Source organism: Mya arenaria, chromosome 11, assembly GCF_026914265.1.
Source record: "Mya arenaria isolate MELC-2E11 chromosome 11, ASM2691426v1".
Classification (NCBI taxonomy): Eukaryota; Metazoa; Mollusca; class Bivalvia; order Myida; family Myidae; genus Mya; species Mya arenaria.
In genome coordinates, this window is record NC_069132.1 from 27,965,930 (window position 1) to 27,990,592 (window position 24,663).

At 38.0% G+C, this 24,663-nt stretch overlaps 1 protein-coding gene across 5 annotated transcripts in view; it reads left to right on the plus strand.

Moving 5' to 3' along the window:
• LOC128207531 (baculoviral IAP repeat-containing protein 6-like) overlaps window positions 1-24,246 on the plus strand; it is a 65,122-nt gene extending 40,876 nt beyond the window's left edge. For all 5 annotated transcript variants that reach the window (XM_052910491.1, XM_052910493.1, XM_052910492.1 and 2 more), the window contains exons 39-64: window positions 356-556; window positions 845-1,121; window positions 1,520-1,770; window positions 2,008-2,113; window positions 2,950-3,177; window positions 3,913-4,475; window positions 4,967-5,157; window positions 6,156-6,306; window positions 6,834-7,064; window positions 7,611-7,745; window positions 8,158-8,310; window positions 10,019-10,159; window positions 10,331-10,404; window positions 10,611-10,790; window positions 11,005-11,203; window positions 11,542-11,756; window positions 12,000-12,200; window positions 12,486-12,667; window positions 13,048-13,230; window positions 13,904-14,037; window positions 14,703-14,801; window positions 17,423-17,637; window positions 17,972-18,133; window positions 18,751-18,828; window positions 21,033-21,356; window positions 21,996-24,246. In XM_052910491.1, the coding sequence (XP_052766451.1) occupies window positions 356-556; window positions 845-1,121; window positions 1,520-1,770; window positions 2,008-2,113; window positions 2,950-3,177; window positions 3,913-4,475; window positions 4,967-5,157; window positions 6,156-6,306; window positions 6,834-7,064; window positions 7,611-7,745; window positions 8,158-8,310; window positions 10,019-10,159; window positions 10,331-10,404; window positions 10,611-10,790; window positions 11,005-11,203; window positions 11,542-11,756; window positions 12,000-12,200; window positions 12,486-12,667; window positions 13,048-13,230; window positions 13,904-14,037; window positions 14,703-14,801; window positions 17,423-17,637; window positions 17,972-18,133; window positions 18,751-18,828; window positions 21,033-21,356; window positions 21,996-22,478 (5,357 nt within the window). In that variant the 3' untranslated portion in view covers window positions 22,479-24,246. The remainder of the gene's footprint in view (window positions 1-355; window positions 557-844; window positions 1,122-1,519; window positions 1,771-2,007; window positions 2,114-2,949; window positions 3,178-3,912; window positions 4,476-4,966; window positions 5,158-6,155; window positions 6,307-6,833; window positions 7,065-7,610; window positions 7,746-8,157; window positions 8,311-10,018; window positions 10,160-10,330; window positions 10,405-10,610; window positions 10,791-11,004; window positions 11,204-11,541; window positions 11,757-11,999; window positions 12,201-12,485; window positions 12,668-13,047; window positions 13,231-13,903; window positions 14,038-14,702; window positions 14,802-17,422; window positions 17,638-17,971; window positions 18,134-18,750; window positions 18,829-21,032; window positions 21,357-21,995) is intronic.
• Window positions 24,247-24,663: the final 417 nt, after the last annotated feature.

Genomic DNA, 24,663 nt, shown 5'->3' on the forward strand with positions numbered 1-24,663 from the left:
TCAGAATTCATTGTATTTTACTACTTTTCTTAGTTTAAACTTATTTAATTTTACAACGATTGTGAAACAAGCTATTGCAACTAATATCAATCACTGTCATTGGCACGATGTTGCGCAAGAGTGTGGTCTTGTTTGTGGGGGAAACCAGAGTACCCGAAGAAAACCCACTTGTCCGGCTTGGTGACCACTAACCAGACTCATATGTGCCCAGGCCGGGAATCGAACCCGGGATGCCTTGGTGAAAAGCGAGTGCTCTAACCGGACAACCTACTTCTGTCTTGATTACTAAAATAAAAATAAAATAAATCTAACTGCGTTAATGTTTCCACTAACCTAGCAATTACACTATTTTCAGGCACAATAGTATCATGTAGCCCTACTGCGTCACCGGCAGATGTGCTTATTCTGTCAACGCCCCAGCACAGACGGGCGCGTTCGGCCCCCTGGTCGTACCACTTCTACCCAGAAGAGGCATGGGTCGACCTGAAGATCACCCTGCCCTTTGCTGTGCTGGTTAAGGAGGTTCAGATACAGCCACATAGTCCAGCACTCTCAAGTAAGTAACTTATTCATGTCTTAGGGGGCAATTCAGCCAAAAACAATTCTAGCTGGTCTGATTTTAGCTCAGGTGAACACAAAGAATTCTTTGTTTAGGTTGAGTTGTAGCCCCATAGTCTGGCACATAGTAGGTTACTACTACGATATTAAGATCGTTGCTTTTGTCCAATATTTGACCACTACTGACCTAAAACGGGTAGTTTTATATGGAATTAATGAAGATGAGAATCCAAAATTATTGTTTTTTCTGCCTGATGTACATGACAATTTTTTGTTTTACTTTTAGCGTGCCCAGCATACGTATCTTTGGAGGCCAGCCAGGACGGCGTGACTACATTCCCTCTGTGTGCCCCTGTCAACACCAGCAGTCTTGTGTTTATCAAGCTTCAGCTACAGAGGCCTGAGGTGGTAAAGTCAGTGACGATCCGGCTACATAGAGCCAGGGATTCCATGACAATCGGTCTCTCGCAGATACTTCTCATGGGTTACAGTGCATTTGGAGAAGTTGGCTACAAAACCAACAATCTTTTCCTACCGACTGAAGACTTTGTTTCAAGATCTAGGTAAATGCTTATACTGAACTTTGTGATTAATCTAGCACTCTCTTTTTACTGATAATTCATTGATTCCCATGTATCGCAGCACTAATTAATCAGGTTTTCATATTTGTGGGGTTCATTTCTACATAATTTCTAGTGTTGCAAATTTCTGTCAGTAACGAACAAGCTAGCGAGAGAGAGTTTGTGAGATGTTTCCCCAATTTTCTGGGTAATGGAAGAAAAATGTTCACTTATGTTTAGTGGTGATATCTATGAAAAGTTGAGAGGTTTTACACAAACTAATGAGAGTTCTCCCTCAGTCCAGAAATAAGCGTGTTTAACGGTGACAGGAAGCTTTCTGGAAAGTTGCAATCTAGCCTGATTCTTTACCCACAAGAAAACATGACTTCCATATATTGCAGTGTTGGCTGGATTCGGCTGCTGCATCACTGCTTGGTGTCACAGAAGGAGCTGGAGGGTCAGGTAGCAGATGCCGCTTCCCCTACGCCTGGCCTTCTCAACACATGCACAGCCCTGCTAGTGTCGCCGATCTCTCTTGTGTACAACCCAAATATAGAGGCTGTGCTTCTTAAACTGGGGTTACACTCTGGGGAGATGGGTCTCGCCCTGATTGACTACCTCTTAAGAAGCAATGGACATGTCACTGATACCGGTATGTGGAAATATATATATTCTTTTACCAGGTTCTGTGGAAGGGGATTTTTAAAAAAATAAAAATTTATTTCCATATTCTCAAAACCAAAATTCCATTTTGAGACATACTGTTGTTATGGCTTCCAGTGCACATTTCCAGTTCACATTCTGTACAAAATAACTTGGAACAAAATGAATGCCTTGTTAAAAGAAAGCTTTCGCAGTACTGTAAAATGACTGAATTGTGACATTTCAGATGTATCGTGCCAGTACCTGGGCAAGCTTGGTGGTGTGGCTAACGAATCCACTGTGGAGATCCTCTACAAACTGGCCACCGTCCAGGACAGATGGACCTATGACAGGTACATACTCCCTACGATCGTTTTTTTTCAGAAGATTGTAATGATAATATTTCTATTGCTTTTGTGGTCAGCATAATTATACAAGTGGGTGCTAAGACTGATCTGTTTTGTCTGCAATGAAAGAGCTTAGTTCAATTAGGGCATAACCCTTTTAATACTTCAACCTTAAAAAACAAGTTAACCTTTCTCTTATAAATCCCAGTTTGTTTGAAACTTATTGTGAATAATTTTTAGTTCTGGCCATTGTTGGCAAATATGCATGCAGTGTTATATAGGTTCGCTAGAAATTGTTCCTTAGTTGACCAAAATGTTTAAAGATACATGTGCATCTAAGTGATAAATGTTTAAACTTACACAAACATGAATTTTGCACTAAACATTTCTATTAACATGACAAACAACATTTCCAAAACAGTGTTTACCCCCTTTAAATATTTATTAAGGAGTTGGTTTAACAAATGACAAACACTATGATTGCGGGAATTACTCGTACCCAATAAACACCTTGTTGACATGCATACCAAAGTATGCAACAACATGCAGGGAAATGCAACATTAGGTGTTACCATTACACAAAGGGCAACAACCTAAATATGCAAACAGCCCTGGAAATGTTACACTAGGCTCAGAAAGGCTTTTATGATATCAGTATTGTGTTTAATGATAACATGTATATTGCCAAATTTAGCCCGTTGTCTGTAGCATGATATTCCTGGATGGGACTGAAGCTGTAGCCTCATCGACAGGTGCATGATGGGAACGAACGTAATTACAAAAATGATCTTGACACTAAATTAACGCATTGGTCTTATGTTCTTTTATCTTTATGCTAACAGGTTGAAGGCGATGTTACAGTGGCTGGGTGACAGTGCAAGGGTCGCCCTGCAGCGTAAGGCCACATTCTCAGATGACGGGTTCCGCCCCACCCCTTACCAAATGTCTGGGTTGAGCCTCCCTGGCCCCGCCCCCTTACATGTACACTGCATCGCCACAGCACTGTGGCACAGCTGTGAGACCAGGGTGGACTACAACCTTGGTCAACTAGTTACAAAAGATCTTGTCAGGTTTGCAATTCAATATATTAAATCAGCATTTACTAGTAAATCAATATCTTCAGTTATTAAAAGAAAACTTGAGGTATCATCATAGCTAGGGTGTAATCAATCAGGATTAGAATTTAGCTTTATTATGCACTCGCATATTTTTGCGAGTTGTTTAAATGCTTACTGTCAAAATGACAAAAGACACTCATGGATTCTATGTGATATATGATGACATAAAATATCATGAAAATAAAATAACCACTTGGGGATTTCTTGCAAGCTTTGGCAAAAGTCACTCACAATATTTAAATCTCACTTGCAGTTTGTAAGTAAGCAAGTCTGAACTCCAACCCTGTCATTGTCATTGTCAGTGACCTCATCAACTGCATCCTTCAAAAGCTATACCCTGAGCAATAATTTAAAAAAAACTGTTCTAGAGTATACATGAAAGTATGTAAATATATGTTTCCAGTGACAAAATGCATATGTATATATAAGTCTGTGAATATTAGTATTTTTCAATATGTATCAGACTGTTGGTATGGTTTTGATATCTTCTAATCATTAAGATAAGATTAATGAATTTAGTTTTCACAAAATTACCATTAACAGTCTATCTCATCTCATATTATTTGTTAACAACACTACCAACTATCCCTTTCCAATCGCATGAGACAACATTACTTTGAATATTTAAAAGCTTGAATATGTCTTGTGTATCAACTTAAAATTAATAGAGTGCCACTTATTTTACAGTTCCCTGTATGAATGGTCAACTGTTTTAAACACGGACTCCCTGTTGAAGCGATCAGTGGACTATGTACTGTGTTCAGTGTGTCATATCTGTCCGGATGCTTTCACACGCATCATGGAATGGATGGGTATTGTGATCACTCCAGAGTATGGCCTAACAGCAAGCATTTCTGATGATAGAAAGGACTCCAGCCACTACCAAGACAGTATGACAGATGATTCTAAAGAGGCAAACAGCGCTAGAGCGCAAAATGGGAATGATGAAGACATTGAAGCCATAGACATTGAATCCAGCAACCCTGTGATATTACAAGACTTCGGACACATGTGTCTGGATGAAGCCCACTTGAGGACCCTAGCCCTTGCCTGTCAGTCCTCACTGGCCACTAAACAGCTGCTGGAGTCAGGTTTTCCCGCAGTTTTGGCCCAGGGACTGTTTGAGTTCTGTAACAGGGTCATATCCAACTTTGCAGACTCTTGGTCTCAGCCAGAGGGCATTTCAGATACCTGTAAAAGCATGAGCGGGACTTCAGGAGACACTGCAAATAGCTCTGCTACTCTCAATAGTAAACAAATATTTAAATCAGTAATTTCCATTTCAAAACTCAAATGCATACATGTCTTTTTAGTAAACCTTGTTGTCAGTCAATGTGACCAATTGTTAACATACTGTACTTGCAATTTTAGTTTATTTTTGGAGTTTACTCTTAGGAATGGATTCAAAAATGCTGAAATATTATTTGTTTTTCTTACATGTAAATCTCTACAGTACTGATGGTATCTAATTAAAGACCAGGTCATAAATCTTTCCAAGGACATTGTTTATTCATTGATAATCTATTGTCATCGCTTTATAATGATCGAAAAAAATGGTTAAATTTGCAATTTGGTCGTCTTATTATATCATCCAGCGCCTACAGGTGGAGCTGTTGTATCCAACAATGAAGAATAAATTAATGCTTCAAAAGGTTGCACTAAAGTTAATACTAAAGACAAACAAACAAATTTCATGTGTCCATGATTAGCATGAATGCTAAAACTTTTTTCTCTTGTGCAGATTTGACAGTGTCCGCAGATATGGTGTCAGCAGTGTTGAACTTTTTCTCAGAGGTTAGTGCATCGTCAGCCATGAAAGACTGGCTCGGAGGGGCGGATGGCAACATTTTCTGGCCTGTTCTACTCACCATGCTGTGTGACACAACTCTACACACTCCCATAGCTGTCTCAGCATTCCCACAAAAGTTTGAGGTATGTGCTTTAGTTTATTCTAATAATGCTTTTTTTTTCATTTCTCAAAGTCTTGTATTAAATGAAGCTCCAAAAGTATTGCACTTCTTCACTTGAAACTTCAAGGTTTGTTTGTCTTCATGGGCCGCTGTGTTTGCACCATCCATTTCTGTCACATTTCACTCAGGCTAACAAGAGTTATGGCCCTTGACTTTGTAAAAAATGGTCAGAAAAGTATTGTGCTGTATGAAGCACTAACAGTACTGCACATAAACTCATGAAACTGAATAAGTATGTTGGTCAGTATGGTCTTGTGTGAGTATATGCCATTTCCGTCACATAATTTAATGGGCAAAAATGAATGTAGCACCAAAGGTATTGCGCCTGCACTCGTGAAACTAGATCAGTATGTTGGTCAGTATGGGCTGGTGTCTGTGTGTATATCTGCAATTTCTCTCACATTAAATAATGTGGCATCAAAGGTATTGCACCTGCACTCATGAAACTTCATAGAAATGTAGGTTAGCATGGACTGTTGTGCCCTGCCATTTCTCTCACATTTCACTTGTTCATTCCACAACTCCACATTTAACCATTCATGTGTCCAGGCAGCATCTGGATGTATTCATCAAGACTGTAATAACTCTAGTTTTTGCTAGATTGCGAATACGGCTCTCAGCTGATATGAATGAATCTTAGTTTGTGTCCTGGGTAGAAACAATTTCATGCTTTTGTTTTAAGAGACCATGAAAAAATTGGGCCTGTTCTAATTCAAACCCACAACTTTTTAGGTGAAAGATGGATATTGGGGGTCTTATGATATTATTATGAAAGAATTAAAATCATTCTGCAGGCAAACCTGGATTGCAGCGGAATTAAACCACAACTATTCAATGCTTGTAAATCTATAAAGGTTTTTAAGTTCATGTAGAATGTTAAAAGGTATGGCAAACAGTCTCATGGGATTGGAAAGGGAGGATCAGTAGTCTTGATAGTAATTAAATCCCTGTCATTTTCAGCTGATCTCGGCCGATGAAAGGGCTAGTATAGAGACTGCCTCAGTGGCATTTTTCCGCAGCTTGATATCCAACCACATTCCCAACCAGATGCTCTTTGCCAAGGTCCTATATGATGTCATAAAGGAGCAAGGGGCCACTAACAACAAGTCAGGTAATTCAAATGATGATGAATGTTATTCTGATTATAAGCAATAGAAACTGTTCTTTAAATTTGAGTTTCATCGATGTGAGAAAAACCATTGCCTTCCACTATTTTAGAATTACATAAAATAAGTTATATAATTTTGAAGTGAGCATAAATGTAAACATTTTTGGCTTGAGTTAAAAAAAAACTCCTGGCTACGTGTCAATGTGTGTTCGGTTCAACTCTTCAAAGAACTTTATTCCACGAAGGGTTGCTTGCTAGACTAGTACTACCTGAACTTCTAGAAGAAATTGCTTCAGTCATACTCGAACTTCTTAAAATTGTCTAATGAAATTCTTTTTATATGCATAAAGTTTTATTTCAAAGGTTGCCACCATTACTAGTGTAATGACCTAAGCTTACTCATGGACTTATATGTTATTGGCACCTCTGTGGTTATGGGTATAGGTGTGTGGTCGCTGTCAACCAAATCAATGTGGTTTTGCAATATTAAATTGCTCAACTCATATGTTTAACTTTCGTCCCTGTTCTAGGAATGGGAGTGTGTCCCTTGTCTGGTTACACTAGACGCCTCTTCCTTCAAGTTCTCCTGGAAGATGAGATGATTCTCGTTGCACTACGTTCAGGCCCCTCTAATTACCTTATCCACGCCCCGCCCAGCCCTGCGATCCTTCAGCACCCGCAGTTTGGGGCTGGCCGCAGGTTCCGCACATTAAGGGCCAACATCAACATCACAATAGGGGAACTGCTGAGTAAAATATCTGGTTTGTGTTTTGATATTTAATTATGATATGAATTTTATAACCCTTTTTCACTGTCAAAAGCAGTAAGAAAGAATATACTTGCTTCAGATAGATGGCATATTTGCTGTTCATCAATCTCATAAACAATTGTCAAAATCAATGTAACTTGTGGTGTATCAGTGTTCAAAATTAACACAAGCCCTGCACTGGTAAAATGTCTTCGGGGCTTGCTCAATTTCTGAATTTTATATAACAGGGCTTGTTAAAAGAGTTTGATGCCAAGCAATAGTATAAGTATTTGGGTTAATCCAAAAGTCTAATTTAGATGACTGGTGTACGTGTCCTATGCTCACCCAAGAGGTCGTTGGTTTGAGCCTCACTAGGAGCATGTTCTCCTGACCTATGAATAACGACATGAACTGGTTCCATCCAAAGAAAACGGCAGCGTGAAACAGCAACTTAAAGCAACTGTCTCAATTAATATTTTTTTTTTTATACAACCTAATAAATAAAAATCATGACAGAACAAACTGTATGACTCTCCTTTATTGTTTTGTATTCCTATAGACACCCCTAGCTTGGCAGCCCAGGTGCTTGATATAGGTAAGGGGAAGAAATCAGATGAGTCGAAAGAGTCAAGCACCTGTCAGATTGGCCTAGAACTTGTCGACGTCATAGAGAACATTGCTGTCGGCAAGACTGGTTTGTTATATTCATATTTAATAATCTTGTCTGTTGTTTTTAAAAAAATATTGTCTGTCTGCATGCATCATTTGATACCTGTAGTACAAAATTTCTGAAATAATCGCGTTAAACATATAGTTAACATGTTAACAAGAACAATTTTCGTATGTTAAGCAATGCCCATGACTCCTGAGTTATGTTGCTTGATTGACCTATAAAGGTGAAAGTGCATTGGCATTGCATTGCTCTCGTTCATATCTCTCCTTTCTGTGGATGAAAGGAGTGTTTCACTCTAGATCGGCCGTGGGTTTCTAAAGATTATACGATAGAAGTGTACAAAAAACACTCTCTTTAATGTTTCATGTAAATTCATTTAACACCATAAAAATGAAAGATGTCACATTAACTGATTGATCACATATGCTCACAGATTCTGGAGAAGCGTACAGTGGTTTGGGTTCCCAGTCATCAGGAAACAAGTCTGTCCTCCCGCCTCGCCCCCCTACTCGACGCGGTAGAAACGAGCCTACACCCACAAAACTTAATATGCCACTTCTTACTGTTACACATAAACTTCTTCCCAGTGAGTAATTACTTCAGTTGGATAGTCTTGGTCACAGTCTGAAATACTGTTTAGTTTTTGTTTGTTATGTATGAGTTGGATTGATGGAATAGTCTTACTTTGCAGCATAAAGGTACCGTAGTTGCTAAGATTTGTCATTTGCCTTTCCATGGAGCTTCTCTTCTAGGGTTAAAGCGACAGTCCGCAAAAGTAACCGTATTTCAAAAGTTTTTAATAAGTTCCACATTGTTTCAGACCGACTGAACCGCAATTATTTTTTAAAAAATCGCTTTAATAACTTAGATTTAACAAATTGAAAATTGCCGAAAGTTGCTATTTTTAGATGGCAAAAGAGAAAGTAGGTCTACGGTTTTTCCGACTACTCTTGGGGGCGATACTATTTCCCGGTCCCGGTCTCATCCGGTCCCGGTCTCCTCCGGTCTCTGTTTTATAGTAGCTATCGGGCGTGTTCAAAAAGGTGTTAATGACCGCGGGGGGTAATAGGATTACAAAAGATTACAGTTGATTAAAACATTAGATATTTGATGATAATTATGTCACTATTTATTTCAAATTTTATATCAATAAAACATAAAATAAATTTAGGCAAAGATAAAAACATGAAATATGCACATGTACTGAAATTAATGTCATGAATAACAAACACATTGAGTGTGTGTTTTTTTCATATTAAATTCAGTTATAAGTATACTATTGATAATAGTAATACAAAAAATAACAATGCTTGACTACATGTAAATCAGATATGAGTCGGATATGCAAACATGGAATTTTTCAATTGTAATCATTTATGCTTAAAAAAATTTATGTCGGGGGGGGGGGGGTAAACATAAAAGGAAGAACAATAACATAACATAACATAATTTAAAAGGTGCAATTCTAAGTTACTTCATACTCTAGCCGACCTCAATCTTTTATGCAAAAAACATGAGCATTTGTACTGCATCGCATCTTTCTCTACACCTTTAACACGAATTGCATAAATAGTGTATACCTATAACAAATTGCATAAATTAAGACATAATGTTTATGTATTTTATACCATTTTGTTACATATAAAAACAAATAAGATTGTCAAAATCGTGTTATAAACATCAGCAACACAATCCGTTGCCTGGGGCCATAAGTTATGAACCGGGAATTATGAGACCGGATGAGACCGGATTTTACGAGGAGAGACCGGGAAATAGTATCGCCCTGCGCATGCGCAAGAACTTTGGAATCCCACTGTTTTTTTCTATTTATATAACCGTTAACTCTCGGGGGCCGATAGTTAAGAAGAGATATTGAAAATGACACGAAAAACTCATTTCTAGGTCGATTTGAACCAAATTTTTTTTGGATTCGTCAGTCAGGAATGCTTATCAACACATAGATGAATTTTTTTTTTTTTTCATGGCTAATTTGCCCGATTTGCGGACTGTCGCTTTAAGATGCAAGACAAATAATTATGCAATGAATTGTAACATTTACAGGTAACATTTACAGACCAATAAGATGAATATTATTATAGTCATATATATTAAAGTCAATTGAGAAATTCCTTATTGTTTATTGATATTCCCTCTCTGAAAATGCACCATTACTGGCTTTCATCCTGGAAATGTACAAGGGCGTATTCATATCAGACTACAGCTGAAATAAATGGATATCCACTGATAGCCATTTGAAAATGATTCTTCTTTGACAATGCTTCTGTTTTCCTCAGGTACAAAAGGGCTTCCGTATGAGTTGACACTGTCCCAGCTATGTAATGTCCTCCAGGAGCAGGGACTACCTTACGGAGAAAATGTTTTAGATTTCCACCTTTCTTTCAACTCAACAACCAACCAACAGGACTCACAGCCAGGTACAGATCTACTTTGATATCTTCATTGGTATTGTTTATTGCTAAATGTTAAATCCCAGAAGTTAAAGATGGCAAAATAGAGTAATTATAATCAAGTATATATATACACGTGTGTGGTTTGTCTTTTATTAAAAGTAAGGCCTGTAATAACCTGGTTGTCTGTGTTTGCAGACCTGACAGATAATGCTGACGAGGTTCCGGACGAGGTGCTGCTGACATCCCCCATGTACCCCACCCCACTTCAGGTAAAAGATTGGTATTGTGTCATATAAGATGGATAGACTTGATGCTTTAATTGACATTGGAAATATATGCAGATGGTTCTTGTTGCTATCACCTCGCAATAGTTTGTCGCATGTCATATTGTGCTCCACTTCTTGTCAGTTCTTGATACATTTTACTATTCATGGCTTGTATTGTTATCAACAGATGTACATTTTCTTCCCTGCAGGTGTTTGCCAGTGTGGGAGGGCTAGCTTTGCTAGCTGAACACCTGCCACTTCTCTACCCGGAGATATCTCGCCAAATTGCTTCCCCTGTCACATCAGGGGAGACCACCCCAAACATGACAAATGGAGCAGATAACGACTGGGTCACTGTCGACAACTATCCCGACCCAGACTTCTACTCAGTATGTATTTCAAGAAACCAGTTTGTTGTTTATTGGGTACAAATAACTAGATAATTTCTGGGAAATTGGACTAAGCAGTGTACATGCACTCCATTTTCCTACTTTTGAAAAGGTACTTTTTTCCTACTTTTAGCTAAGACCTCCTATTATAATAATGTATTTTTGACCAACTCTGTTGACTTGTTTCATAATCACTGAATCTGATTTACTGCAGCTGTATGAGCCAGTGTCGCCAGCCCCACAGGCAAGCCGAGTCCACCACCTGAGTAACCTTAGCATCCCGCCCCACTCCCTGGTGGCGTTCGGGCTTTTCCTGCGTCTCCCTGGCTACGCGGAGGTGCTCCTTAAAGAGAGGAAGAAGGCCCAGTGCCTCCTAAGGCTTATGTTGGGGGTTACTGATGATGGCAGTGGAGGTTAGTTATGTGTTGATAGGAAATAAGTTAGTAACATGAAAAGTATTTTTATAATTGTTGCCAGAGACAAATGTACCTGCCTAGTAAGTTGTGATTTGATGTAGGAGAACCAATTTTATGTTATATAGATGCAACTTGCAGCAAATAGATACATATATAAATATATATATACATTAACATGATACAAGAGTTCCACATGTCATGCTAGTTGAACAATAAATATTTTTAGGTTTTAGCTCTTAAACCTTTTTTCATGAACATAGTGGATATCTTATTGTTGACTTGCGATCATGTAGCTTATCTTAAAATTTTGATTTCATTGTTGATGTGAATTTCAGGTCAGATCCTTACATCGCCCATAGCCAACTCCCTACCAACACTGCCATTTATTGTACTGAAGACGTTGTTTGACTCCACCCCTCTGACGACCGATGATGGCGTGTTGTTACGGCGTATGTGCCTGGAGAATGGGGCTCTGCATCTCATCCTGGCCTGCCTCTCTGTGCTTAGTCACCATCCACCTAGAATCACAGTGCCAGGTTTCCAACAAGAGGTTAGCCAAGGCAGTTTTCAAGTCTTTAGGGACGAGCACCTGTGCCTCATAGTATAGAGGGAGGAATTTGCATTGCCTCTCAAAATTAAATCACGTACCTCAGAACATATATACTTAGTATTTACTTTAATTTGAAATGGACTTCATCATTGTATAAAGCCTAACTTTTTTCATTCAGGATCTCTCATATTATGGATAAATCTCTCATTTCCCAAACTGTAAAGTGATAAATATTTTTCCAAGACATACACTGTGCTGAGTGCGATGCAGGCCCCTACAGCACCTGTGACCACCACAGCCCCAACGACATCAGCAGAAAAGTCCCAGCAGTTTTGGGCAAAGGGGACGGGCTTCGGGACGGGCTCAACTACATCCAGCTGGGATGCAGAGCAGGCCCTTATACGCCAGCGGAGTGAGGAGGAGCATGTCACTTGTCTGCTGCAGGTATTGTTTCAATGTTTACCTTCATACCTCTTGGATTCAAAGCAGGTTCTCATACAGGAGTTGTAAGGAGAATTGTTACACAAGCACATTTCTCCTGCTGGTAGTTGTTACAAGTTTGTTCGTTTATCAGAAATATTGGATAGCATGATTAAGCATTTACATAAACATTTTTATACTTACCAGTTATTTTGAGGCTACTTACAATTGCTAATAGATTTACGAATACCCCAAATCTGATGGGTATGTGTTATTTTGCGAAAGTAAGAAAACAATTGTGCTGTGCAGGTGTTAGCAAGCTACATCAACCCTGGTGGTGAGATGCCAGAGAGCTTCTCCAGTGAGGACTATGAGGCGTCTCCTGAGAACAGCCTGCTGCCAGACGTTGTGTTGGATATGCTCTCACAGTCCTGTCTCGTACCCGCTCTGTCCTCATACCTTCGTAATGATTCAGTCCTGGACATGGCCAGGTGAGTAGAAGCAAGATAGATGGGTTGTTTTTTTTAAGTTTGAACAAAAGCAAAAAAACATTTGAAATGGCACAAATCACCCTGATCGGATAAATTACAAGCATTAAACCAATAAAAATGGACAATCAAATGCTCATGGAAATGGATTTGATTGAATATTTTGTTAAACAAACTTGTATAACTGAGTTGAATATTATCAGATTTCAGTGGCATATCAATGTAGAATTAGCTTATATGAGTGCTACATCTATTGCATTGTGGTTTTGTCATGGATTAGACAACATTCTAGAGTTCTTTGAAACATGCAACACAAAAGGCTCTGTTCATTTACATGAACATGATAACACTGCTGATTCATTGGAAATCTTGCTTTTTTTAAGACATGTACCCCTGTACCGGGCCCTACTACAGCTGCTGCGAGGGATATCGGTGTGCCCGGCTCTTGTACCCCTCCTGTTGCGTCTTGATCGAGAGAAGACAGACAACGGCAACGGGGCCACTGCTGTGGGAGAGCTACTGGAGAAAATGAGAGCTTGTGTGGACACATACGCCAGCAGGCTCAAGTAAAAAGAGATTTTATTCTTGGGGGGGGGGGGGGGGGGGGTAACCAAAAAGATGTTACAAGTTGAAACAGTATGAATGATCTTATCCTTTCGCTTGTTGAATTAAGATTGTGATGATCGATATTTAATATGGGATTTTATTTTATTTAGTGATACATTTGAAACGAATATCAAAATAGATAGGAATATTTACAATGGTTACTAACAGAATAGGTTAAACTGTTAAGCAACAAACAAGCAAAATTTGATACAAAAATATATACTGTAGTCTTTTATTTTCACAGGCTTAAGTAGATTATTTCATTTACCTAAAATACATACTTAAATTGAACATCTGAAAGGAAAATGGTTAATTTTGATAATCATAAAATTAATTCCTTTCTAAAGTATAAAAAATCTTAAAGAAGTTAATATTACCAAAATTATTGAAAACCAAAAATAGCGAGCTTAGCTTAATCCTGTTATAAGGGACTTAAGAAGTTTCGAGAAATCCGAGCCAGAATATATGTCGCCCAATGGACACATTTTTTGTTCCTTGTGAATTAAACATAGTTTTAGGAGTTTTCACCTGATCATTCTTAGAATTTCATCCCTGTGTATGATCTATCTTGATTTATCGTAAGTTAAATTCGGCTACATGCAGCCCATGTCACAATTTAATTTTCTACTGCAGGTCCAACAAGGGCAAGATGGTAGGCACCAAGGAGGAGGAGGAGGAGAATGAGGGGCTGGCCATGTTGATTCCTGACATCCAGAATACCGCCACCATTGTGCACACCGCCACTGCCAGGATCACACAGCACCATGGTGAGATAACTAGGACATATAATGAAAACTGTTGCAGTCTACAGAGTTCATCTGGCCATCTTTGTTTTACTTGGACACACATAGTTTGTCTTATTTGATTATTATCATTTTTGTTGATGATATATATTAATATTTCGGCATTGGTACTATTTGGAAAATGGCGTGGGTAATGTCAGTATTTGTGATAGTCGTTTATGCACATGCTGATTCATGGAGATTTCTGTTAAAATTTAATCTTGGATCACTATGTATTTGAACTAGTAAGACCATTTTGTCAATGTTTACTCTTCAACACCAAGTGTAACTAAGGATGAGTAGACCAATAAAGAAGCAGCCAGTGTGGCCAGCCAAGATGTGCATCATATCTGCCTCACAGATATAGCTACCTCCACTTGCTAGTGTGTGTCCGTCACCCAGTTCTATTACAGATGTTTGCGAGGAGGTAGAGAAAGGGGCTGGTGTGGTCAGCCTGGATGTGGACCTTATCTACCTTACAGAAACATCTAGCCTGTAGTCTGGTAGGCTATGTCTAACTTCTATTGCAGATGTACATGACCAGAGGAGGCAGTGTGGGCAGCCTGGATGTTGAACAAATCTAAATCTTAGATATAGCTAACCTCCACTTTGCTATAGCGATTGTCTTACCCTCAGTGGTTCTATTACAGATTTTTCCGAGGAGGAGGAAGTAGAGGAAGAAGGGGCCGGTGTGGGTAGCCAGGATGTGGACCAAATCTACCTCACAGAGATATCCAACCTTCAGTTTGGTATGTTAAAATTTTTACTTAGTGCACTAGCTTCACACAGGCTACCAAGGTTTAATTTCAGGCATGGGTGCTTTTTGATCTGGTTTGCGGTCACCAAATGGGTGTGTTTTATCTGATTACTACAGATCTTAAGACCACATTTTTTGTTTTCACTTTATAGTATCATTCATTTTAAGCTTACCTGAGCACTTTGTGCTCTAGGCAGTGTTTGCTGTGCGTCCTTGTGGTCAACAATTGCTTTAAACAACATCTCCTAAACCACTTTGACATTTTTTATAAAACTCCACAGGTATGTTCCTTGGTTGACCCTCTTTCAGAGTTGTTCAAAAAATAAATTCCATGCAGATCTCTGGTTGCCATGGCAACCAAAAGGAAAAACTTTAAAAAAATAATAAAAACAGTAAATCCTAGAGCTTAGATATTTTAATTAAGGCCCTGGGGTCAAAATTGACCTTTCCCATGGGGTCACCTGTTTTACATAAAGATATAAAGGGAAATCATTGGAAATCTTGTCTGAAACCGCTTGGCCCAGACCCTTGATATTTTGTATAAAGCATCATATAGCGGTCCTCAACCAAGTGTGTTTAAATTATGCCCTTGAGATCAAAACTGGTCCAGTCTCTGGGTTCACAATTTTTGAAATTAATGTTGTGCTACTTATTTTGAAGATTCTGCAATGAAATTTGGACTATTTTTATAGTTTTGAAAACAAATATCAAGCTTAGATATTTGATGTGGAGCATTGTCTGATTGTCCTCTATCAAAATTGTTCCCCTGGGTTCAAAATTGGCCCTGCACTGAGTTCAAAATTGGCCCTGCACTGAGTGTCACCTTTGTTACATAGAGATATAGAGAAAAAAACTGGTCTGACACAGAAAGGCCTAGAGCAAAGGTATTTGCTGTGTAACATTGTCTATTGGTAACAAAGGGTAAAAGCTTTCACTCAGATGATCGCTTTAGGTCCATCATGGCCCTCTTGTACAATTACCTATTATCTTTTTTATTGTTTCAAAGAAATATTTTTCTCACTTTTCACTTTGTATGTATGTTTGTGTCCCTACAATGGGTGCATATCAGTAATTTCCAACAATGGGTGCATGTCAGTAATTTCCAACAATGGGTGTTTATCAGTAATTTCCAACAATGGGTGTTTATCAGTAATTTCCAACAATGGGTGCATGTCAGTTATTTCCAACAATGGGTGTTTATCAGTAATTTCCAACAATGGGTGCATGTCAGTAATTTCCAACAATGGGTGTTTATCAGTAATTTCCAACAATGGGTGTTTATCAGTAATTTCCAACAATGGGTGCATGTCAGTAATTTCCAACAATGGGTGCATGTCAGTAATTTCCAACAATGGGTGCTTATCAGTAATTTCCAACAATGGGTGCATGTCAGTTATGTTCAACAATGAGTACATGTCAGTAATTTCCAACAATGGGTGCATGTCAGCAATTTCCAACAATGGGTGCATGTCAGTAATTTCCAACAATGGGTGCATGTCAGTAATTTCCAACAATGGGTGCTTATCAGTAATTTCCAACAATGGGTGCATGTCAGTTATGTTCAACAATGAGTACATGTCAGTAATTTCCAACAATGGGTGCATGTCAGCAATTTCCAACAATGGGTGCATGTCAGTAATTTCCAATAATGGATGCATGTCAGTAATTTCCAACAATGGGTGCATATCAGTAATTTCCAACAATGGGTGCATATCAGTAATTTCCAACAATGGGTGCATGTCAGTTATGTCCAACAATGAGTGCATGTCAGTAATTTCCAACAATGGGTGCATATCAGTAATTTCCAACAATGGGTGCATGTCAGTTATGTCCAACAATGAGTGCATGTCAGTAATTTCCAACAATGGATGCATGTCAGTAATTTCCAACAATGGGTGCATATCAGTTATGTCCAACAATGAGTGCATGTCAGTAATTTCCAACAATGGGTGCATGTCAGTTATTTCCAACAATGGGTGCATATCAGTTATGTCCAACAATGAGTGCATGTCAGTAATTTCCAACAATGGATGCATATCAGTAATTTCCAACAATGGGTGCACATCAGTTATGTACAACAATGAGTGCATGTCAATAATTTCCAACAATTGATGCATATCAGTAATTTCCAACAATGGGTGCATGTCAGTTATGTCCAACAATGAGTGCATGTCAGTAATTTCCAACAATGGGTGCATGTCAGTTATGTCCAACAATGAGTGCATGTCAGTAATTTCCAACAATGGGTGCATGTCAGTAATTTCCAACAATGGGTGCATGTCAGCAATTTCCAACAATGGGTGCATATCAGCAATTTCCAACAATGGGTGCATGTCAGTAATTTCCAACAATGGATGCATGTCAGTAATTTCCAACAATGGATGCATGTCAGCAATTTCCAATAATGGATGCATGTCAGTAATTTCCAACAATGGATGCATGTCAGTAATTTCCAACAATGGATGCATGTCAGTAATTTCCAACAATGGGTGCATGTCAGTTATATCCAACAATGAGTGCATGTCAGTTATGTCCAACAATGAGTGCATGTCATTAATTGCCAACATTGGGTGCATGTCATTAATTGCCAACAATGGGTACATGTCATTGCAGGTCAGTATGAGATGGTGGAGGAAGATGGTCCAGGCATCAAGTTTACCATCAAGCACCATTACGAGAGCCAGGTCAAGGCAGCAGGAGAGATCAAGAACCCAACGCGAATCCGACGTCTGGCCCAGGAGGCCGTCACTCTGTCCACATCCCTGCCGCTGTCTGTGTCCAGCAGTGTGTTTGTACGCTGTGATGAGGAGAGATTGGATATTATGAAGGTGAGTGGCAAGGCTTTCTGTCTGTGTGGGTTTTATTTAAGCTTGAAAGTGAAGACATTTATTAGCTGATACAAATGACATTGTGTCCATTTCTTGGCAAGAAACCAGGGCCTTTTTTGAGAGGACAAGGGAAAGTTAACTTTAGTGAGCTCAAACTCACCAGGTTTTGTATATCTTCAGACCACTCATAATCTCTTAGCCTGTCTCAATTATTTTTGTGTGGTTTGAAATGGAATAGTAAAAACATCATTAGCACGTGTCTAAGATGGCATTATTTTATGTTCACAATGTGATTTATGATATAGACCTTATATGTATTGAATTACTACTCTAGGTGTTGATCACTGGACCAGAGGACACGCCGTATGCCAATGGGTGTTTTGAGTTTGATGTATATTTCCCACAAGACTATCCCAACGCCCCTCCCAACATCAACCTGGAGACCACAGGCAACAGAGCCGTCAGATTCAATCCTAACCTATATAATGATGGCAAGGTAATGTACATGTGTATAACTTAGTAGTATCTGTGTTGTTTTTTCAGAGTTTACATAAGGGTAGATACTTTACCAATTCCCCATAGACACAATGCCGAAACCATCCCCATATAAATATTCAATACTGTTGAGCCAATGGAGAAATTCATTAGTCACATGATAACCCTGGACCAAACAATGTGTGTGGACTTGGATCCAATATATTCTTTTCTTAGAAGAAGGTAATTATCAAAGATTATAAATCAGACAACATTTCAAATACAAGTTTCTTCTGGAATGTCAATGTTTTATTCTAAGATGTCCACAGTTCATTAATCTACTTAAAAGATGCAATTTTGTTAAAAGTCATCAATGTTAACTTTCAAACCTTTACTACTCATTTCTTGGACGCACTTGTGACCTGCAGTACTTCTTACAAATTTTAGCCAATGCTGATACCAATGTTGTTAATTTTAACAAAGTTCTGAACACATTGCCCAATATCTGGTATATGTACTTAAACAAGGATAATACTGTCCTCCTTTTGAAAAATGCAAATGTGTTTTTTATCATGTAATCAATTAGTGGTAAAGTTTGGAAAGTAAATTTAATCTAAAACCTTTTCTGTTGTTGTTCAGGTGTGTCTCAGTGTGTTGAACACCTGGCATGGTCGACCTGAGGAGAAGTGGAACTCACAAACCTCCAGCTTCCTACAGGTAAGTTTTATTACAGGTCAATAGTGTACACAGGCTTCAGGGCTTGACGCTTATTCTAATACTGGGTTGCCCTTCAGGCAACCAACAAGCAATTTTCACTTGCCCAAATGAATTTTTTACTTGCCCAACTATTTTGGACAATCTCAGCTATACCACAAGTCTCACTTTGTATTCACATTTGCCTTGATTGCTTTTACTCTATGAAGTGTGTATAAAAGAATGTATCTATTTTGGCTCAGCAAAAGTGTGCGGTACTTGTCGCATAGTTTATTTCCAAAAAGCATCTTAAATGTAACAAAAATAAAGACAGATAAGCATTTGAAACAATCATAATGGCCTCATAAAAGAACTTAAAAATACAAACATTATGTGTTGGGAGTGAATGTTATTTTGGTACGATCTGGATAATGTACGAATGACCATTCAGTTCTGCTGTCATTTTCTTGTGTTTGGTTAAATAATTTTCAATATGCTGACATTTCGAAATCAAATTACATTTAAAATATCTGTCCTTAATGGAAATAAATACCAATATATACTAGAAGGTTGAGAAATAAACTCAGAAAACAGCGATCTCGCAGCATCTTCCATTTTGTAACATCGTAAACATGAGAAAAATACTGTAAGTAAACGCTACATAAAGTTGGGAAAAAAAATGTGATTACAAAACTTTTTTTTATCATAAACATTTCATAATTTTTTTTATAAATTACTTGTTATTGAGTCATGGATGTTATTGATTTACTTAGCGCCACCTTGCCATTGACAATGACCTTCTGCTTTTTTTGTACAATACAAATATTAATAATGCAAGACTACTTTTTTCATAATTATGTCGCCTTTTTTTTTTATCGCATTTTAACAAACTTACCAGTAAATCATTTGATCAGGGTTTTCTCAATGTACATTCTGATTACTTGACGTTCAGCCTACTGGCGATTTTTCGATAATTGGATGATACATGACCCAATTATTGGATTAGGAGATAACCGATTATAAATAGCTTATTGCGATGTTTTGACAAGCTGGAACAACGGCCAAATACTCGCCGATTGACAGATTTACAATGTGCTAAAATTCTTCGGTGGAGACAATGTCGCTTTGATGTTACAAATAGGCGTAGTCCGGGAATTTTAGGCGACCACTTCACCCCTTTTGGGGAGCCCTATTTTGATTTGGTACAGCTCACACGATTGGCCACGGTTCTGGACAGAATTATTCGAGCTCTTTTGGAAAATATTCGGCAATCTCTGTAATGCGTTGTTTCCTCAGAAAATGGGGAGGTGCTCCGTATGACCCAATTTCTGAGGAAACAACCAATGAGAGCATTTGTTCTGGTTTCATAAATACTCTCCAGAAAGGAGATGCTAAATAAATGATGCAATATACTTTTTTTTAAAGAAAACTCGCCAATTTGACGATTTTTTTTGTATCTGCTCGCTTGGGCAGGTAGATTTTTAAAACTAATGCCCGCCTGCCAAAATTACTTACCCCAGGCAATCGGGCAATGTTTAATGTGGAGCGCTGAGGCTATTGTAGGATATGTTAAAGAAAACAAAATTGAAAATGAAGCATTTGTGGGGCTTTGCTAGTAGTATTCTTGTCACATAGTTCATAAAGATTCAATAATACGTTCCCAAAACTTTCTATTCCACACCACTATGGCACTTCATCCTAGTGATTGGATGAAAATTAAACAATGAGGAGAGATAAATCATATTTCATGAGTTTTCTCATGATAACTCATTCCCTGTTTATGAGGCACAATATAAAAAAAGTATAAGTATATATACATAAAAAGTATATTATTATTCTTCCCAATTTGTGACAAAATTCTCTGTTAGGTTGCCCTTTTTATGAACTCTTTTTTATCAAAATCGGACAAAAGTCTTGATCCTATATGCATTTGTTCACCTACAATAATTTTTCGAATTCACTAAAATCCATTTATTTCTAATGCTAAAGTGATTGTCTATACGACACATTTTTTACTTAAGAATCAGATGTGTATTTGTGTTAAATCGAGTGTTAGATCGAAATTCCCTTTCTCTAGCAAAATTTCCCTTTGGAAGGGTACTGGCTCCATTATCCTAGAAGAGACAGCTCACACAGGACTCATTATTTCGCTTTTCATAAGATTACTTATTGTGATGTCAACTTATTATAACTGACATTTATTTGTACTGTCAATTTTATTATCATAGGTACTAGTCTCCATACAATCACTCATCCTAGTCAGCGAGCCGTATTTCAACGAACCAGGCTATGAACGTTCCCGCGGCACAGCGTCAGGTAACGCCAGCTCTCGGGAATATGACGCGAACATTCGCCAGGCTACTGTCAAGTGGGCAATACTGGAACAACTGAAGAACCCCTCCCCGTGTTTCCGGGAGGTGGTACACAAACACCTGTGGCTGAAGCGTCACAAGGTTCTCAAACAGTGTGAGGACTGGATTGCCGAGATGGAAGGCTTCGCTAGTGATAAACGGACTGGCAGGACCATCTCTCATAGTACTATGGCTCTAATTGTAAGTTTAACATTATCCAAAATCATGTTCGATATTAGTGGCGGTGGCCGAGTGTTCGGCTTATCAGATCCTGGATCATATGCTTATGGGTTTAATCCCTATTCAGATACTCCAAGCTTTGTTGATAATTAGTACTTATTATCACCAAGAAGTGGTAAAGGGTTCTTACTTACATGTATGTAAAAATTGAACCTTTAACTTTTACCTTTAATTACATTATACACAGGTACTAATAAATTTGTATTGAGTATACAGTCTACAGACAACATTTTGATTCCACACTCTCCACAGGACATATTGTCTGATGTCTGTGTGACTTATGCAGGACATTATACGTTATTCAGGACAGAATATAGTTGTCACTAAACTACTTGAAAGCAGTGTGTCAGCATTAGATGTTAAAAAAAGTCTCATTGACCAAAAAAAAGTTTTGGGGTGTTCAAATGCCAGACAATTTACCATGGCCATAACTCAAAAAAAACTTTATGATATATTGAAAGTTAGTTCACATTGACAAACAACTGATGAAAAAAACACAACAACAGATGAGTGATGTCATCGCTTGTGGTACCCTTTTTCAATAATTAACACTCATGTATCTAGGAAGTCCCACTACATGTACTTTTTTTGCTCTTGCAGAAACATTACAATCAGCTGAGAGAGGAGTTTGCTAAGATGAAGCCTCCAGAAGGCCTAGAATACTTTGAAAGACAAGACCACAAACACGGGGACCCATCACAAGACAGAGATAAGACCAAGACAGGAGGGAGCAGGTCAGAACCAGGCACTGAAGTCTCCAATGTAACTGCTGAAGGCACCAAAAGTCTGCCTGCTGATAACACAGCAGGTCACTCTGGTGGCAAAGGGCACGAAGCTGCTGATGGACAGTCATCCTCTGATGGCACAAGTCCTGAGTCTGCCACCAGCACTGGACCCCAAGGAGCTTCAGACACTGCAACAGGACCCCCCGGTGCTACAAACAAAGGACCGCTTGTTACTGCAGGCACAGCACCCTCAAATGGCACTAGCAGCAGCGAGGGTGTAGTTGCCAACGAGCTTGTGTTCTCTCAAGATGCAAATGACAACAACGCCTACGAGCTTGCCCCCTCTGCAAACTGCTGACTGCATTCTAACCATTACTGCCCTTGGTAGCTGCTATTTTACAGTTTAAGTCCACTCTTGTTCCCAATATTCAGATTAGTGTTCAGAAGTGTTGCACATTTAGGGGAGGCTGTTGTATCACGTTTTATGTGATAATATTTTGCAATGTCCTATGAACATATGGCAATTGTGACCACGATTTATAGTGTCTTGAGTTTTTAAATCTTTATTTTATAATTATGCATACTTGTTACAAGAACAGGACTTTATAAAACATCAATTCCTTCTTATTTCCCTGATGCAGTCTTGTAACTAGCTGAATGTGTTATCTTTTAGACAACAAAAGTTATTGACACAAGTTAATGAGATATTATGATTTATGCATGCATTTTGTTTTGTTTAATTATATGATCATTTGAAAAAAACTTTATATTCGTATTTTCAATATCATATTGCAATATATCATATTAAAGTTAGTTATCTAAAAAAAGCCAATCAGAGTCAGCTATTTTGCGCAGCCTATTCTGTTTATTAGTTTATATGACTGTGGCGATACATATATGGACATTGAGTTCATACTGAATTATCTAAGAGTTTCAATGATGAACTATAAGTTTGGTGTCGCTATTACTCCTTGGAATAAATACGTTTAATTAGAAATACATTGTCTTTAACCTGTTCTCACAGATGTAGGGGATAATATAGATATATTGGAATATTGGAACATTAGTACGCATTTAAACAAACATTTCATTAATTCTTGTTTGATACCTTGTATGGTATTTTTGAGTTGTAAGTAGTTAAAGAATATTATGTATCATCAGGCGGATCATACCTTGACATAAATTAAAAAACTGTTTTCAGACAGTCTGTTTTTGTCATGACATGCTTTCTGAACATTTACAATACCATTTGCATTTTACAATTCGACTCTTTCGATTCACCAGCTTTTGAATGTTGTCATAGTCTGCATGTATATATTATACAAAAAATGCAGTGAAAAAGCCACTGCAAAGGGGAATCGAAGCCAGACCGCTGGATTGAAGCCAGACCGCTGGATTGAAGCCAGACCGCTGGATTGAAGCCAGACCGCTGGATTGAAGCCAGACCGCTGGATTGCGGCTACCTATATAGAGAGATACTGAAATAATAAAAATGTTACTTTTGAGAGTAATATAACATTGAAGATTTGTTGTACGGCATTTTGTATTTTTTGTATGCTTTATAACATAATTTTGGCAAGTTGCATGTATGTGAAGTTGAAATAATGTACATGATTTGGTTCTTGAAAAAAAGTACTTCACTGCCAAATAATTTCTTTTAAAAAATTTTCATCTGCTACTAAAAATATTCCATGCATAACAATGATAAAATTACATGTTTGTGACATCTTTCTCACATGAAGAAGAGCCAATTTATGATCTTGTCATTCAGTGTATCATTTGTCTTACTTTTGATTTGTTTTAGATTTCTTATGTAGACTGTGTTCTCATGTAAAATAACATGAGTCAGAAAATGATTCTGCTTCACAGTGGAAATGGTTGTTGTCATTTCAGTTGATTTTTATAATGTTTGAATTATATGTGTATGCTTTCAAATAGTGTGTAATTTATATTTCTCTAGTTTTGTTAAAGCATTATTATGTATGTTTGTATGTCTGTTTATTGGCTGTTGTTTATCATTTAACAGTGTCTATTATTTGTATATTTTTGTTGTGTACAGTTTCTTACTACAAGTATGTAAAAAGACTGTAGTTATGAATTATTACGAATTAAAAAATCAATCTGTGTGAGTGTTTCGTTTTACAGCACTTCTTCATGTTTCAGCCTATTATGGGACTGGATTTCACAGCCATTGCATGGAGAATTATTGGAGCAATTTTGTACCTAGGAAGGTTTTCCTACAGTATTAATGCACTGGGTTAAATCTCTCCTAGGTGCAAAATTGCTACTAAAATTCTTGATGAAACTACCCCCAGTGGAGAACTTGACTGTTGAGATCAACCTTGACCCCCTTGTGCCCTTGGAATCACTTCTTAGAAGCGACAATGCAACGCTTCATACACATGTAGTTATTTCGTCAATAAGCTCAAATACTACAAATGTATTAATCTTCACCCTCGGAATGTAACCGTACATAATATACATATATTTTCCGTTAGTCTTTTAATAGGAAATATCATTATAAGTAATCAGTATTAGTGTAA